Source organism: Channa argus, chromosome 6 (assembly GCF_033026475.1).
Source record: "Channa argus isolate prfri chromosome 6, Channa argus male v1.0, whole genome shotgun sequence".
In the NCBI taxonomy this organism is placed as follows: domain Eukaryota; kingdom Metazoa; phylum Chordata; class Actinopteri; order Anabantiformes; family Channidae; genus Channa; species Channa argus.
The window spans coordinates 19,881,498-19,900,985 of NC_090202.1; the positions used below are offsets into that span (position 1 = coordinate 19,881,498).

Consider the following 19,488-nt stretch of genomic DNA (forward strand, 5'->3'; position numbering starts at 1 on the left):
CGCTTCTTTCATTTAATAAGGTACTGTAATATATACACTCTACTGTTCTTGTGCCTGTTTGGGGTTTAATTTCTCTCTGTCTGTGTATGTGCATCAGTTGTGAGGAAGATTGTTGCTCCACTGGCCTCTGGTGAGTCACTTTGTTTTAAAACAAGGCTACTAACATAGTGCAAAGCTACATTAAGACCCTTTTCTCATACATAATGCCAACTTTTCCATTATTCACCAGACATTTGTTGTTAGAATTCTAGCTACCAACAATTTGGCTATTTAGTTACCAGCTCCACTGATTTTAAAAAAACCCCCACAAACAATCATACATAGGTCTCAAGTTAGAAAAGGTAGAAATAGGATACAGAGGGATAGTGTGTATGTGCTTAGTAACACACATCACAGCTGTCAAATGATATAAGCTTGTTATACATTGTATTACAAGATAGGTGCCATTTCAGAGAGTCTACAATACAATACACCACATACAGAAGCCAAGCTTTAGTTGGTATTCACCAGTATTGAACCTCCATGTGTATTTTCAGCTGAATTATTGTCCTGCACAAAACAACAGCGTGCAACTATCCAGCAAATTGAGTGAAAAGCAGTGTATTTTTCTTTCTTTTTTGCACTTTCATTCTTTTCAGTGTAATGGAAATAAAAATAGTCACTTGAACTTTGGCTGGGTTAAAAACATTTTGTAATTCACAAACACATTTTCTGCAAAATGATTGCATTAGAATTTGTGCAAGGGGCAAATGCACTAAGTTGGATCTAGGATGACTAACAAAATGATAAGTGCTGGTCAGTGGGAGGAATGGCACAGTAATTGTAAGAATTAAAAATGCTTAGTCGAGTTTAAGTGGGGACTGTGGGTGTGCGTGCTGAATGGCTGCTATTGTGTTTAGAGTTTGTTATGGTTGTTGTTTCTAATTTTTCTAATCAGAACAGCAATCAGCTCTCTGAAGTATTGCTGTACCTTACATGAAGCCTCTTGTATCACCTTCACCTTAAATTTTAAAACATAAACACTAACAGCATCCTGTACCTTTGTGTGTATCTAGTCTTACTGGAGAGGATGACTCTTCTTGCCACCATCTCATTCATATAAAAAAAACATATTTGTCAGTACATGAGATATATCCAAAGGCAACTGGCCACTACTTCAGGGGAAAGGTAGGCTCTTTATGTTAGACAGAGAAGGACACAGTTTATTTTGGACATTTGTGACTGGGTCCATAGTTCCAGTATAGTGGAGGTTAAATCATGTTTCAGGTACTTTCATGTTTATGTACGCTGTTGCCTCCTCTTCCAGGCCTCTGTATTCCTACAATTCATAGTCAGGGCTTCATGGCCATGCACTGCAGCATTTCTTGTAGAACCATGGGAAAACTGTGCTGGACAGCTAAAACACAGGGTTTGAGATTAAAGATTCAGTGCCGTATGATGTTGGATAAAAAAGGTAAAGCACAGAGCAGTTTGGGCTGGAGAATACCAAAAGATTTTGTCTTCCACTGTCACTTGTTTCCATGCAAAACTCCTGAGACGTCAATCAGCACATGGGCCAGAGCCTCATAAGTTATTAATTATGTTTAATATGTGTACAAGAAGCACAAAATCATAAAAAATAGACCCAATATTATCAAAAACAATGAATAACCTTTCCACTGTCTTTGCCTATAGGGGCTCATTTTCTCGTCTTTGTCGCTGGTTACTGTTTTGGTGCTGATTTTCCCAAGAGGTCTGCATTGTTGTTGTTTTTGTTATTAATGGCCATGTTTGACACTCCCCACCCAAAAAGAGTAACCGCATCAGTCATAGCAAGTACCCAACAACAACATCTGTTAGTGTGACAAAGTCTTCTGGCAGCTGTAGAAACCATTGTGGGAGCCAGGGGGAGGAAGTCGGGTGACGTTACTTTTCAACAGAAAAGTCTTTCTTAGGAGGAATTGAGACCGCAATTTATCGATTCTTGCAACTGTCAATTTTAACCTTGTGTTAGATTGGAATATGCTTTCATGTACTGTTAAAAAGGGCCCGTATTTGCTGTATTTATGTGTGATACAGCAAAAAGCACAAAACATCAATGTACAACAGAAGGTACCTGCTCATGATCATTGACCTTTGATGAGGTAATGGAAAAACGTGTCATATGTAAGCTACTTATATAACACATTACTTTCTGCTTTTTAATTAAAAGTGCTCCTTTATGTTGCTTTGTTCTTGACACTTATTGGTAGTGACTTCAATTATCATATCTAAACAATGCACTATTTTTTTTTTATAGTAGTAAACTAAACCTAAAAATTTTGTTTCACCTATAGTTTCAGTTCCAATTAGATAACCATAGACAGCTGTTGACTTTGTACTCAAACTGTTGTTAAGGTTAAGTGTTCAGGTTGTAGAACAGACAGCGGCAGTGTATTAATAATAAGCAGCATTATTATCCAAAGTTTTGTTTTAAAACAGAATCTGGTGCTTTAAATATGTTAAATATATTTTATTGAAAATACAAATATTACTAGTTACTGTATGTGCGTGTTGGTCTATGACTACATGTATGTGTTTACTGTAGCAATGGTCCAAAGAGTCCCAGTAGGGACACTTTTTTTTTAGAGTGATATGAGAAAGATTGAGGCAAAATGGAATGGACTGCCTGCAGGAATCACGCATGTACTATTAGGAGCACTGGGGACTAAGTGCTGTGGAGAACCAAGTGTGTGTGTGGTAGGAAAAAGAACACGTGTCCAACTAGGATGAGAAGAATGACTGATGAGATAAAACTGAAATTTTGGTCGAATGTATTTGACTGATGAAAGGGTATGAAAGAGAGACAGAAAGTAAGTTAAAAAAAATTATCTAAAATCGATAGCGAATAATGAAAAACACAAACCAAATAGAAAATGTTCCAAATTTCATGTGCTGCTGTAGCTAATGCTTCAGGACACACATACAGCAGCGACACATATACTTCTTTAACCAGATTACTGTGCATAGTGCACCTCATGTTCCTTAATACAGTGGCCTTCACTTCAGAAGCCCAGCCATTCTAAAAGGATTACACTGCATATGCTTTTATTTACTCAATGTGTTTCAAGCTTTTGTCTCACAGTGGTGCCAAACTGGCCAGAACAGAAAGACCTGCACACTTGTCTCTTGCATGCTGGCTCCTTGCTCACCGACACATACAGGTCAAGTAAACTAAAGGCCATCTGCACATAAGAGACTCTAGTGAGCTACAAGAGAAAATAGAAGTGGTTGAAATTAGGGAGTTTTTAACTATGGGCATTTTAGATTCAGGATAGTTGGCTCACTCTTTTTTTACTATCCATCCACATATTTCACTGATCATTTGTGAGGATAAAAGAAGAAAGAGAAGCATTCATATTCATGTTTTTACTCATTGTCATATCTCCACAACACCAGAAGGCCTCCAAAGAAAGAAAAGAGTAAAATTGCTTAAAGTTTAAATAGCCTAACATCACGGTACCAAATAAACACACAACACAATTCAAGTTAAACAGAAGGGACAAATTCATTAAAAAAAGAGATCTCAGGGCTGCGCTTCTGTTAAATCATTAAACAATTTGCACGCTGTTGAAGACTGTCGCCTGTCTGTGTCTTTCTCTCTGTGTTGGCCCTGAGATACTGTAGACTGGTGACCTGTACAGGTTGTACCCTGCTTCCAAATGAAAGCTGGGATAGGCTCCAGCCCCTAGCAAACCTAAACAGGATAAGTGGTTAAAGATAATGGATGGATGCAACTTTTTTATTGCCTTTATCAAAGTAAAGTGCCTTAATATATTTGTCTTAAAAATGTCTTAAAAAGGACAATTAAAAGAAGTCCTAAAATCACTCATTTACACTATGCAATTTAAATCGCATAACAGTATTCAAAACAGATTATTATCAAACTGCAAGTAGATGTTTTTCTCAGGTTTAACATCAGAAAAACTTTGAATTTTCACAGCAGATAAACAAGCTTTACACTGTACAGTAATGTTGTAGCCATTTTCTGATTTCGGAAGGAAAGTCCCAGCACTAAGTGTTATTTATTAAAAAAAAATTTTTTCCTCCCAAACGACATGAACTTGGCATGGTCGACTGGTCACAGCCGAGCATGACAGACTCCGGTTGCTTAGCAATGTGCATTGATTCGATTGGCACGTGAGAGTCTGGCAAAGTCAAACAAGAACCAATTAAAAGCAGTGCTTTGAGACATCCTACCCTTAATGGTGTTGCACTTAAATTTGTCCCAATGGCTTTGCTGGCTAACACTGTCCAGATATATGCCAAAAGAAGACATTTCTTCTTAACAAAAAGATGCAAAGTAACAGAAATATAAATGTTATACTGTATTTTAGATATAAACTTTTTACCTAAAAACTTACTCTGATGTAACCCCCTTTATGATCGCCAACATTTTAATTAGTAAGTCATTTAATTAGATTTTTTTTTTTTAGCAACTGTTTCATTTATTTTGAAACTGTACATTTATAGTGTTTAAATGTAACTAGTTACTGCCAGACATTAAACTCCACAGTGCATTACAATGTGTTTTGTGGCAAACAACAGCAACAGTGGAAATGCTGGAAAACCAATAAAGACATTTGCCTGGATGAGCCAAAGCCATAATCAATTTCATAATCAATTTTCTTTTTTTTTTGTGGATTGGTTTCAGTCACTAAAATACTGACATCTTAAAGTTTAAAATACTTTTATCACATAAACATATACATAATACAATAAAGTGGTAGAATACCCTTTAATGCAGTATTGTCAGGTTTTCTGCCATTGAGGCATTCAATGTTCTATACATTTTCACTATTCGGATTCCTGTGACTCCTGACCTCTGTTAATGGTTTTCTGCGAAGGTGTATCTTTTGACATGCTCCACAGTGTTTGTGTGTGAGGAAAGCGGGACGCTGTAAATGCCATATCTCAAACTGCACGTACAATAATGGAACAGCATAAGGGCTCTCAAATGACGCAGAAAGGGAAATTTGTGACTGTGAAGCACTTCATGAAGAGGGGTCATGATAGCTGGGGGTAATGGCACCGAGTGCATTTTCAGCTCTTATACATTCACTCCTGATTATTTAGATGGATGCTTTTAGTTTTTTCTATTTGTTTTTTTTTCTGCACATTAATGCATAACACCCTTATATCTCTCTCTCCGTTACTATTCTTCTAACTCTTCCCCAGGGGTAGCTGGGTTGGTAACCTTAGCAGGAGTCAGCGTTTCCCTATCTCTAAAGATCTGAAGTCCACATTTAAAAGCAAAGCAACACATATTGTAACACCACTGTGCAGCCACTTACAGCATGGAGGCCACCTCAGACAGTTTGTATAGTGCTTTGTCCACCTTCTCTCTTTCTCAAGCCTGTCTTTACTCTCGTATTCTGACTCTAGGGTTGGTGTGTTTGTTTCTGTGTTTGTTTGGGGGGACGGGTGCACTTTAGCCAAGGTGGATGGAAAGGAAACTCATGATAAAAGCCTGACCTTTGTCAGGGCTCTATCATTTTGCAACAGGGACAATGTTGAGGGTTGGAATAGAGAGAAATGTCAAAACAAAAATGCCATTGTTCACTGAGTTGATAATAACACGCGACTTTGATATATGTGACAGGTTTTCTTTCCTTCTGTGTAGTGCAGAAACAGACTACAGAAACACACCTACTATAGACATTTTTTTCTGCTCGTCTGTGGAACTTGGTTGTTTGTGTGTTTTGTTTCCCATGGTCAGAGTGCTCACTGGTTGCTTTCAGCAGGCACACTCTGTACATGTTCTTTTGTTTCAGTCTCAGATCTTTAAGGGTGTGAGGTCCTGCTGCAATACTGCCCTGCACAGTCATACACACTGGAAGCACTGGCTAGATCATGGCTAGAATGCACAACATGCCAGAGGCAACAAAAGCTGTGTGCACACACACAGATGTGCACAACTACATTCTACACAGCTACACATTTAAAGGTGCACACATACCTAGGGCAGTGCATGGTAGCCTCTGAATTGTTAGGTTATTTCACTTTTAACAAAACTCAAAAAGCACAGTGTGATCCTGCTTTATCTCATCCTGCCCAGGGCTACAAACAACTCATAATCTCGAGAAACTAAATCTAAACATAACAGCCACAAAAGGCCAAACAGGGAGCAACAGGTAAATTATTTACAGGCCAAGTCATGATTTTCAATAGCGTCCCAGAGGAGGACATAAGGTCTCCTTTTTAGATGGTGTGAAAGTGTGCAGTTTACTTTGCACTGCTTGTCCTCCAGACACTGTTCTGGGATGAGAGGACAGAAGAAGGAGCTCTGTATGACACACAGCAGAGGTCAGGGTGTCAATGTCTGACCAGAACCATGGAGGGGTGGCTTCATTGTGACTCAGCTGTTTGACAGGATACAACCTCCATGCAGAATGCCCTAAGTAATACACTCACTACTTGAATTTTTCCTAAACACAAAAGACATTTTCATTAGGTGTAGTTGCTTGGGCAGCTGTTGCCATTTAATTTTCGCTAGCTATATTAAACACATTTACAATGCTGATATTTTTATAACCAAACATTGCTGTTGCACCTTAACTGTACTGTTCAGAAATTGGCATTTGTTTCTTTCAAGATTTTTTTTTTTTTGTAATTTGTGGTCATATTAATTTGAAGGGAAAAGAACTTGACTATATTCATTATCTTTCTTGCCTAATTGGCCTAATAGTGTGTAGTATAGAACAGTAACCAGAATGTGAAATAAAACATTTTTATTGAGTAATGTTGACGCAGACACAAACTCCACTGCTTTTGTGTTCCAAGGCTGGATCAGATTAAGACAGTGCAGACTGCAGAACAGTGGCCAAGTTTGCTGCATCAGCTGATCCCTATTCAGTGGAGCCCAGTATACCTACTCACAAGTCGAGTTAACCATGGCAACTATTAGTGTGATGGAAAAAGTATTGTTTTTTCAAAATATTTTTCTGCTAATATAAGACACAATTGAAATGCATTTTGGGAGATTGAGTAGAACCCCCTGTTTTTAGAGCTCCAGCATAATACACTAAATGTCAGGATATTTTAACTTGTGGTGCTTCTACTTTGACCATCTTTTGTTTTTAATAAGTCGCTTGTGAGTCCCCAATCTGTATGCACTTTAAATATCCACAGTGCTCTCCTAATATAGTTAATAAACTAGGAGTAAAAATAAAGATTTAATGCACTCTATAATGACAGTTTTTAGAGTGCATGCTATCCTAAAGTAGAACTCATCTGAAGTCAGAATCAGTGCTAGAAATTTGAAGACCCAGTGTATCTCAATGATATATCTACTTAGAAGCTTTTATATTTAACAGAGTGCTCTCATGGCATATGGTTCCTGTCAGCTTGCTCTGTGAAGCAAGAAGCCAAGGCACCAAGAGCAAAGAAGATTAAAGTTTGAAAAGATCTCCAAGCTTCAAAGAAGACACAGATCACTGGAAAGATGAAGTGGTTGAGGGGAAAGAATATAAGAGACCTGAGACGCCTCCCTTGACGTTAGCAGAGTGGGGTTGTTTCTCCATAATTCGCAGTGACCCGTTGATGGACATCTCTGAGCATATCGGCGCTGGCATGAGTTCCCAGTTTGCTGTGTAGCTGTAATTGCCTGTTGGTCGCAGTAATTGCTAACTGTCTCTGCTACGTTTACTTTTCATTATGCTGATGTATTCATCACGGCCCCTTTTGTTGACCTTCTCAATCAGAATTTAATTTCCTACAGATTTCTTTTTAATTACAACAGTTTTTCTTAGTTCCCCGTCCCCGTGGGGTCTGTTCAGATTGCAGCACCTGCCCGTTAAGAGGTGACACCCACCAGCACAGTTATAGTGGCAGACCATCGCCTGGTCAGAGATTAATCAGCCGTTGTAGTGCCTCTGCCATGCTCAGAGCTTCAAGTCAAATCCAAGACTCCAAGGCTTAATTGGCAGTGAAATGGTGAGAGTGAATGACTCTCGCTGACCGACACCCAGCAGCAAAGGGCAGTTGAGCCCCAGCATTCACCTTTCAGATGTCATGCATCCTAATTATATTAGCCTGTAAAGGTTTCATTAGTGTATGCCTCAACCCCTGTAATCAAATTGATTTGAGGTAAAAAATGATTCAGTGGCCTTTCACTCTTCTCATTTGTGAAAATACAAAATTACATGGAAGTGGTCATTATTTAAACATACAGGCCGAGTAATACATATTATTAATTAAGTTACACATTGAACATGCCAAAAGCAGGGAATACAGACTAGATATACTGTGAGATGAAAAGGGGGCAGTCCCAATTTTTGTAAAAAGAAATAAAGAAAATAAAGTTGAAGGATACAATTAGGTTGGAGGCTTTCTAAAAGATGCAGCATAAAGTAAAAAGTCTGGGCTACCTTTAATCCACTTAATAGAATTCACCCCACTGTTTTTCCCTTGTGTGACACACTGGTGAAAGGTTGTGATATTTGAATCCAAGCTCAGGTCTAAATAAGCAAACACAACAATCTCAATGAACAGTTTGCTCTGCTTGTTAATACAAGAAACAGAAAATGACTGCTCTGTCCTTAATACAAAAAAATGCCCCTGCATCTCAGCTAGTCATGTTCTGCCAAACAGCCGCAAGGTTTCAAATGATGCTGGCACATCTACCTCCCTTCATTCAGAAGCAGAGGTTATCGCATGCCATTACTGAGTGTATTTAGTAGCCAATGAAAGTGTTTGGTTTTAAAAATGGGGGTCACTTGGAGTGCGCTCTAGGCATTTTCCAGGTCTGTTTGTCTATGTTTTAAGCACACATCCTATTAAAGGCTGTCTGAAGCCTCAAGGCTGAGTCATGGATGAACACCTCACAGTTCAATCAAAATGTCAGCCGAACAAATCTTCTGATTGTTGTGTGTCGTTACCACAAACAGACTTGGAAGACTTTTGGTGAAGAGAGCAAATCTGAGAATTACTTCTTTCTGACTTACAGAGCTAAGTGATGCAGACAAATTTGTATGGGATGTCATGATCCCTTCACATCGATTACAGGATTAACTGAGTTTAGTTTTGATTCAAGCCTCCTTGGAGGAGTAGCTAATCACTTAGTGTCAAGGCATTAGTGCTTACAGCCTTTGGTTCGATCGTGGTAAGCGACTGCAATGTGTCACCTGAGAATCTCTGGAACCAATGGTATGCATTGTTCCTTCAATCACCCCCAACTTTTTTTCCATCCTTCTTCAACCTCTGGTAGCTTGCAATACTTGTGAGAAGTGAGGAGCACATCTATCCACTTTTGTGATAATGACTCAGGAGGCATATCTCAAGCTGCCAATACACGGACACAATTCTATTAAGACAGTGTCAGCACTGTTTTGCTTCCCAGTGATTAGATGAGCTGCGGTTGTAGTGTAGGGGAGGAGTTGATAAGTAGGCAGAACCCCAATGAGACAATGCAGCATTTACTGGAGGCTGACACTTGTCAATGTCCTCGTAACTCATTGTTAAAAAACATTCCATCCCACATACAGAGAGACCAGAATTGGAGAGGTCATAATTCTAAGTCATGCTAACCAACGGATCAAGCTTGGATACTGATAATGTCACAAAGACGAAGACTGCATCTAAAATAAGGCACGCAATGTTGAAACCACATCTTTATTTCTCCATTTTGGCTGTATTTTTCGAAATGGCCTCTGAAGTGTACACAGGCGGCCTGGTAGCTCAATGGGTAGAGCAGCAGAATGGGTTTAGTTGCCTAACCTGATAATGCTCTGTGACAAAGACATAACTCTTCAACAGTACTTGAATAGCAGTTTTTCATCAGTTGTCCTTTAATTTTAAGAGACTAGCTTAGTTGTCCGTCCTCCACACATGGTAACCATTTACTCATCTAGAATTATTTTTGATGCAGAAATAACCTAACACTTACATTTCCAAATGTGGCCACTTTAAAGTGGACATACAGTGTCCACTTTATGAATGAATTCACACACAAAATTGTGACAGTTGTCTGCCACAATTTTTATGTGTACATATGTGTGTTATCTCATGACAAGAGTGCCTTTATTTTCAGTGCTGTATCAGGGCACTGCACCAGATCACTTTGTGATTTCACAATAATAAAATGTATGTAATGCTGGTAGCGTATCTCACTGTTCTGTTAAGTAGTCACAGTGAGAAGCACGAACCACAGCATCAAGGATTTAAAGGTCAACAGGGCCCCTTAACTGAGAAAAGAGTAAGTCCCTTGATTTCAGCTTGACTCCTCATTATCTGTAAAACAGTGTTTTATACTCTGTTACACATTTTTGGGGATTATGCATTTGTTCTGATTTGGTTCAAAAGATACCCTTTTGTTTCAATCTCTTTTCCAATGACCTTAATTTCTTTTGAAGCACACCTTCAATATCCTATAAAAGGAGTAGATGGATTTGTTGAAATGTATTTTGTTGGATTGTTTGTAGCTACATCAAAAATTAGCACAAGTGTGCTAAATGTTCTGTACCTGTAGGAAATATAAATATATTCCTCAAAATACCCCCAGAAGATCCTTTTTCAACAGGTTTTCTCTCTTAGGCATTGCTTTGTCAGGGACAACACAAAAAATTTAAATGTCTGTACAGCAGTGTAAGCAATTCTAAAAATGACAAGGTTTGACATTTAAAGTTTAAATCCAGTATCATTTTACCACTCACAGTTGCATAAAACCCATGCATATTTATTATATCTTAATAGACTAATGTGTTCCCATCTCTCTGCTCCAGATGATCTCCTCTGAAGGTATCAGGGCTGTTAGCCATGCTTTCTGGGTTGGCACTCATGAATATGCATCCCTATATTGTTAGCGAGTTTTTCCCAGGTCTCACTAGCTTTCTGCTGCTACCCAGAGTCCCCAGAAACATAATTACATAGCTTGTGTGAAAATCAGTCAAGTTCATCTCACTCACAGCATCTTCATAGGGATTTTTACAACATGGCTACATGGTATGTCACTGTAAAGAAGAGGAAGACACTTGGGAGTAACACAGATTTTAGAGCGGTGGTACCATTTTTTCCCACTGCACTCCATCATCCAACAACCCACAGTGTTCTGAATATGTTTACTTCAAACTATTTCCATTTGGGTGTTTATTAAAAATATTCAAAGCAACAGTTTTGTTATATTTTTTCATATAGTTGATATTTGAGTCAGTTTGGCAATGTTTGCCTCTCTATTAGTACCACAGTTAAGTTTGAGAAGCTGAAACATTCCACCAGCAAAGCAAGCTTTTAGCTATGTCAACCATTACTTTTCCAATAAAGTTACTGAAGTACATCATTACTATTTTAGATTGGGCATCTGAACAGTTAGTTTACCTCCTGAACACAAATATGTAATATGTTTAAATAATTTAAACAAAATTAAAAGTTCTATTCCAATTACAGTAGTCAAGCTGCTCCAAATTTTCCACAAACTCTGGCAACTGCCCACAATTAATCCGCAGTGACAAAAGTTGCTTTGCATGGAAGTAATGAAAATATTGTTAAATGCAGTTTGTTAGCAATTATTTCTCTACAGCAACAACATTGTGTGTACTTTGTGACTGAAAAACCTTTTAAAATAACATTTGTCTATCAGGGTTATTTGGAAAGTACATTTTAACATCTTAGCATTGCCAAGTAGCTTTTACTAGCACTAAGTGAATAATTGAAGTCTGTTAAAATGATTGATTAACAGAGACTCTACTTCCTTTGGTTTCCTTTATTTGAATGTAGAGCAACAATTGCTTATGCACTTTATTCCCCATTAAACTACATTATGTTTTCTTGAAGCCATTGTTCTTAGGGGATCTGGAATTATAGCTTTGCTTTGGGTTATTTTCAAGCTACGGACGTGAACTTGAATATTTAGAAAAAAACAATGCAATCTCTGTTTTAGTTTCTGGCACCACTAAGACGTGGAATAGGGACCTAAAAGTTCTAGTTGTCTCCGTGTCCTTTTTTCCTTCCCTTCCCTCTTCTTCTCTTGACTGTAAAATGGTAAACAAATTGCAAGTGGGTCACCACAGTGCTCCACATAGCCCAGTGGGGGCACTGCTGAATTATTCTCCGTAATCAGGCCCTCGGCTAGTGAACTTTATTTTGACTTGGCCTTAGATACCGTTCTTGCTGTCTGAAACCTGCAGGGAATGTTTGAAGAAAGAATAGAACAAAAGAGAGAAAGATGAGGTAGAGGAGGAGATAAGCAAAATCAAATTGTCTAGTAGAAACAAAGACTGCAGGAGTTTTTCCAAAGCCAAATAAAATGTGCATGTATTCTTGCTGCAGTACTCTGTAATTCACAAGTGAAATAGTTTAACTATAGAGTTTTTCAGTTAAAATGAAATTGAACATGTATATCTCAGCATGTTAATGCTCACAGCTCTGTTGTAGCAGAAGCATATTACTGACATCTCACGTGCTGCTTTCTGTTTCCACAGTGAATAAACACAAGCCATGGATTGAGACATCATACCATGGGGTTATTACTGAAAACACTGACATTGTTCTGCTGGATCCTCCTCTGGTGGCCCTGGACAAAGACGCCCCCATTCCTTACGCAGGTAGAGTACACTTCAACCTTAAGGGCTGTCAACTGGAAAGATCAGAGGAAATGGGGTTAAGATTGGCTAACTTAGACCACATTTAGGTAGTCACTGATGACTTGGGTGTTAATTCAAGGATGCATAGCTGCAAAATGTACTAACACTAAGGATATAAACCATATAAAGCTGTCATGTGATATCATTGTGAAGGGACTTAAATTGACTTTCGTGTACTGTAACTGCTGCATCACAGCTTTTTCATAGACTTAACCCAGCTCTGTGCTGCAACCATTTAATCCTAAAATTCCCAGTGGGCACATATCCCATGCAGGACTCATATTTTATATTTACTTAAAGTGGAAAGTGGCCTAAATAAGCCCTATGGTGGCTAAAGACACTGCAATAAAGGTTTTCCCACTTTGTAAGCATTCCAGCTCATCTAAAGGGTGCCAGCTCTTGTGGGAGGACGCTAGCTGGAAGCTGTTGGCAAGCCCAGCCAACCTAGCTCCCGCCAGGCTGCTAATGTGGCCAAGGCCCTAGCATGGGGCTGCAATCCGGGGCTGGAGCCCATTCACAGAGGCCCTCAAGCTGTGATGGAAAGCATGTATGTGTGTAATTATGCATGTGTATATGATTACTAAGAAATGTTTTATTTTCTGCTTTATTTTGTGCGTATGTGTTGTGCATGTGTGCATTTGCTGTGGCATGGCCTGAGGGGGCTCACTGTAATGGCCACCCTACAGGGAGAATGAGAGAAACTCATGAGAAAGTAGGGAGGGTAGCCGGCTGGCCGGCATATGTCCTCTGGCTCTCGATAGACTGACGCTCACACAATGCAGTACACATACATATATAGACGCGCATACATACACACAGCAAGAAGAACACACGGGCGCTCCTGAATTTCATAAGTGAAAGCTAGGAAAGATTTTTCACTAAATTATTAATAAACCAGAACACTAACATCACCTGTCTGTCTGCTGTCTCCCGTATCTTTTTCTGCAATTCTTTCAGTTTTCATTTCTTTTCACTCTTCTTCCTCTAATTTGCTTTTTTGTGTGTGTATCATCTCCCTCCTTGTAACCTGTAAGCCATCCCATTAAAACCCTGCATCGGTCACTCATCTTCTTCTACCTTTTAAAGCTGTGGTGTCCATCCAGGCAGACACAGTTTAGATCAGAGTTATCCGCTAATTGGCTAAAGAGAATCCTTCCTTCTTGCTCCAAAATACTGGGGCAGAGAGGAAGGATAATACATAGGTAGCAGTTAAGCCTCATTAATTAAGACAGCCAGGTTTTAATTACATTACATCTAAGAACCAGACAATCCATGTTTGACTGGCAGGAGTCTTGCTGATAAATTAGTAATGGAAAGAACTGCAATACCCTGAATACACCATTTATATGTTTGTAAAATCACTACCTCTTTCAAGAACATTAGCACTGTGCACATTTCAAAGCAGTGATAATACTGTATTATACTGTATACTGTATAAATCTAAAGCAAATATTTTAATGAATATATTTTCATATCTGTGGCCACAAAAGATAATTTATTTCTATATGTGCTCACCTGAAGGCGCTTTACTGTACATTTTTTCAACAGGAAAATACATATAAGCCATCAAAAACCCAGAGTATTTCCCTGCTAGTCTTTTACATTACTCCATACCTGTCCAGTAATCCTCTGAGTGCTGAGCAGGCTGCAACAGTCACAACATTCACTGGTCTGAAACAACAGGGAATGTGGCACTGTTGTGCCTGAAAGCTGCCTAAGACTGACACCAGCCATCACTGCACTGCTACAGCAGCTCACATGCTTCCAAATCACAGAGTCAACTTGTCATAAGAGTGAAAAACACTGGCATCAGTGTACAGAAAGTGCAGGTATAATGCCCCAAAACTATAGTAAATAAAACAAGGTAAGAGGTACAGTATAAGCAGGTATACACTGCATATAACACCAAGGAAATAAACCTTGTTGTACATTTTTAGCTTTCTGCTATTTGAGAATCTTTTATTCATAAGTTACTGTACATGTGTATGAAGATAACTTGCCAGTAACATATGCTTCTGTCTTGTCTGTCACAACCCAAAATTTTATTAGTTGACAAGTGCCTACACAAACTCAGTCAGTCACTGAGTTTTTTTCGTTCCTGTGACAACTATAGACTACACGGAGTGATGTTGTCAAAACTGTGGCAGAAAAGTGAAAAATACCAGAGTGATGCTTCAACTTGGTTACATTTAGGCCATTTAGAGTTACAACCATGTCACCAGTCAGTTTGGATGTAGCACAAGTCTCCTACATACTGTGAAAAGGGGGATAAGACACCTATCACTCAGCTTAATTGCCACCACCATAAGAAATCTGTATGCCCCCACCACAGTGCTTGCCAGGTTGTCAAGCAATCCCCTTCCATTATACACAGTAATGACAAAATTGCCTTGATATGTCCGGAATAGTCTAGATTCCCCTAATGGTTTTTGGCACTGAGAACCAGAAACATGGACTTTTTTGACCACATTACACATTTCCACTGTTTTTTGGTCCATCTGTTATGAACTTGTTCCAGATAACTATGCCATGTTGCTGCACAGAATTAATGTATAGCTCTTAGGTTGCATTTCTGGATGCAACGGCTGACTGTGTAAAGTGAAAACTGATTTCCAACTAGAAATCTGTGATAGTCTTGTGTATTCTCCAGGTGTGTCCCCAGTGTTTTTTACAAGACAATGTTGGGTGAAGAAATTTATGCTGCTTTAGAGTTTTTTGTTTTTTTTTTAGTTATCTGTAAATTCGTAGTTATTCGGTTCTAACGCTATTACTTTGTTGACAGAGAAAAATTTGATGTGTGATTATGTGCCACTTGAGCATCCAAAGTACATTCTGAAAGAGCCATTGGCTTCATTCTTAAGTGTTCCTGTGTACTTCTAAATCTGTGTTGTTGGATTATAGGTAACAGCCTATTGCTCTATATAAAGTTGAAGTGGCATTTTTGAAAACTGCTACTTCTGTATGGAGGAGGTGCCTGGTTAGCAAGGTTATTGGATAAAAGCTGCGTTAAGAAACTGCTTGATGTCAGTCACTACTGGTTTTCTGTTACTGGCATACACAGACACGGGCACCTACACATTTTCTTGTGGTCTAACATACTATTCATGTGTCAATGCTTCACTTTCTCTTGTCCCAGAGTCCTGTGGCTCCTGCTTGAACACTGTTGAACACTGCTTGAGCTAATGTCTCACCAGTGACCCATGTACGAATACGCTGCTCAATCAGCATCACTGACAGTTAGAACAGGTTCACAAAACCTCTGTGTGCTGCCGTTTATATTCTGATGTGTAACACGCAGTTCCCGTTTTCTCAAACTCTGAAGAAGGGAGGACTTACTTTTTATTCATGTCTCTGTTCTGCAATCATTCATAGGAAATAAGAAGTCAGGCTGACAGCAGGAATCAGCCTGTCCCTGCTGTCTCATTTGATGTCTGAACAAACAATGATTTTGAATCCTAATTTTAGAGCCTTAACAATCTTTACCACTGAAGGCATAAATAAAAATCAATTATCTCTGACCTTGGCTCACTTCAGCGTATAGTCATTCATTGCCATAAAACAAGGTAAATATCTATGTGTAAACATACAGGCTTGCTAATGTGCTGTGATTAATTAGCCTCTTACTGTCTGTCTGATTGGGAAACAGATCTCAAGCTAATTATAAAAGGTATCTCATTAGCACAGAAGCAGTGAGCTCAGTCCAGTGTGTAGGTGGAGAAGCATGCACACTGCAATGAATTTATTAACAAGAGAAGGCTTTGTTTGAAAGGTGAAATATGTTGTGTGACTCAAAGATGGAGTTAATGTGTGGAAGTGAGATAAATAATATCATGACGTGAGGGCATAAAGGATTGGGCTAAAGTCAGTGTCTTATTATGAAAGATGAATTAAAAGCATATTACAAAATTCTTTGTCTTACAAAGCCAAACCTTTTTTGTCTATAAATAATGAAGCAGCTACACACATGGGTTTCATGTTGTCACAATGTTATTGCTGTATTTAATCTCAGTGGTTTACAATTTCCTTATTTTCTTGAGTGACACATTAGGCAAAAAGTCAAACACTGATACCATAAACGTAGGGTCTAAAATAAACTCATCTTCTGTCAAGCTGTATAAATCCAAAGTCACTTTTATGTTGGCCTATCATGATTGAAAAATATAGATGAGAAGTTAAAGAAGGAGCTTTCTGATGATGAGCTGAATGAAAATTTGGAGGTGCCAGGGGGCTGCTTTTAATTTTTCAACAGGTGCCGCTGTGTCAATTCCCTCAAAATCCCCTACTTCAAAGCTGTTGCTTAGAACCATGATTAAAAAGTAACAGATTGAAATAATTTTACAAGAGATAGTCTTTAGAAAAAAATCTTTTCCACCACAAGTCTCTTAGACGCCTTAATCTGTCGGTGCTTTCTGTTCAGGCTTTCCACCCACCACAATTCGGCACCTCCTTGCTCTTTTAGTCATTTTGCTTGTATCCTGACCTAGAACAAGACTTCACTTTCTTTTCTCCTTTCTGAGCTCTCACACTCTTTTTCCGTCTTTGCTCTAATAATTTCCACCTGTCAGATTTCATCCAGCTCTGGTGCATTTAGGAGTTGTGAGTAGAGTGTCATCTTTTATCCTTCCCAAGATTCAACATCACACAGCAGATACATACTCTTTGTCACAGATGAAGGCTCTTTCATTTAAAATTTCATTTCCGTCAAATGTGTTTATTTTTGGACACACTTAATTAACCAGGGGCCAGTAGTGACCAAATGTACAAAAGAAAGTTTGCCTAAAACAGCAAAACCTAAGTCAGACTCATGCACATTGTTATTCAGTGATACTAATTATCATGCAAACATGTTTCTGCAAATTTTGAGCTCAAAAGCCCAGGCAGCATAATGACTATCTCACTTCTGGTATTCAGAATGCCTTAGTCTTTGGCTTCAAGACAATGGAGCCATCACTCCACCATTGTTCACATACTCATTTATTAATGAAGTACTGAAATGTAATCTGCTTCCTCACTGAACCACACAGATGAGGGAAATAGTTCTTGTGATGAGATTTTTTTCCCCAGGCTTTTAGCTTTTTTGTCTTTTGATGAGTTTCAGAACTGGTGGGGGGGAGGGAGGGGAGTTAGTGCTGTGAGTCACTTCTTTGTTCTTTCAAAAATAAGAAAATGGTAATATATGTTACATTCTCTTGGATGCGGTTAAGTTGAAATCCCAGTAAAGAATATGGTGAGAAGCATATAAGCTTCAGTGATGTAGTTATTTGCAGAAACTGGTTTATGAAACTTAGTCTTTCCCTGCAGTATGCTTCATATTTGAAGTGGGTAACTTTGCTTCTGTTGAAGCTTATAGAAACTTAATGGCATAGCTTCACATGATTAAATTTTAAAAATGCATACAAAAAAATTAATATTATAATCTGCCATTAATGTAATATAAATAGTAAGCACATGTGTAATTACTGTAATGTGCATAATATTTTTTTCAACTGCACTTGTTTTGTTCAAAGAAAGATTGTTTTAGTTTATTATTAATATTATTATTATTATAAAGAAGTTTATATATTACAAAGAAGTTATAAGCAACATGGGGATTTATTACCCATATATTACATGGGGAACAGCTTAGGACAACAACAAGAGAGAATAGATGGTAAAACATAAAAGTGTATATCTGAACTCAACACTGTGTAAACCAAATAAAAAAGAACATACTATAGAGACATTTAAAGCTGCATCCACCAATTACTAGCCAGCCATGAACCAGGTCATGTTTACCACTTAGTTTCTTAAATTTCTCTTTAAATTGAGGTAGATGGACCTGTTTGTCTCAACAGAGAGCTGTTAGATGTTTACTTTCGCTTAGACATCTTTTTGTTGTTGATTTTGAGGAACACTTGTTCCATTGATGTGAACATTCTGTTCCATATATTCACTCGACAAAGGTTTGGGAAGCAGGGACACACACCAGTTCAAATGCCATAGGGACCAACTTGGGATAAACAGATGTAACTGGACTAAGTCTACTTCAGCTGCCAGTTTTACCTTTTCCAGGTATTTTTGTTTTATAAGTGTTTTAATTTACCATGTCTCTTTAGTTTACTACTAATAAAGATATGGACAGAACAAGATACTTTTTTGCATAAGTAATATTGTAATGTCAGTTTTTTTTTTTTTTTACATTTACGAGGATAGTGGATAGTTTTGTTAAAATATAACTTTACACATTTAAATAGTCCAACTCTGCAAATAAGTTATTAGCAAACATACAATGAGCTTAGCTGGCGAGGATGGCAAAGATTTAAAAGGGCCTTTAACTTTAAACTTTAAATGTTTTAAATTCTGTATAAGAACATCAAAATAATTTACTGCACAAAATAATGTGGGGCTTTCTAAACCCAGCGATATATACAGTTCAGAAATGTCTTTTGATTTACCAAGCCCCAGGCCTCTGATCTTCCTGTTAGTGATCATGATTGACGACAGCTGGTAGTTTCGCTGTGCCAACACACAAAGGTTGTTTGTTTGACGGCACTCAGTGTACTGACAGTCAGTACAATTGATCTATATGTCCATAAAGCTTAGTGCAGATCTGAGAATGAGGATGGCAGCTTTACACAAGTCAGGAATCTCTCAACTTCAAAGATTTTACAAACAATTGTGCAGAAGTACCTATTTGGGATATTTAAGTATTTGGGACATATTACATTAGACAAATATTACATATCCTGCCTAATATATCCCGCCCCTTGTCAGGCAGTGTTGCACATGAACACACTAAAAAAGTGCTGTTCATTGAACACGTTGATGCTTTTGGGGAAGGGAAATATATCAGTTTGAAACTAAAGAGCATGAAGAATTGTTAACATGCAGGGTGAATGTCAGCACCAAAGGC

At 38.3% G+C, this 19,488-nt stretch overlaps 1 protein-coding gene across 1 annotated transcript in view; it reads left to right on the forward strand.

Moving 5' to 3' along the window:
- LOC137129022 (calsyntenin-2-like) overlaps positions 1-19,488 on the forward strand; it is a 203,302-nt gene that overhangs the window by 72,747 nt on the left and 111,067 nt on the right. The window contains exon 2 of the mRNA XM_067507802.1: positions 12,435-12,557. Within this exon, the coding sequence (XP_067363903.1) occupies positions 12,435-12,557 (123 nt within the window). The remainder of the gene's footprint in view (positions 1-12,434; positions 12,558-19,488) is intronic.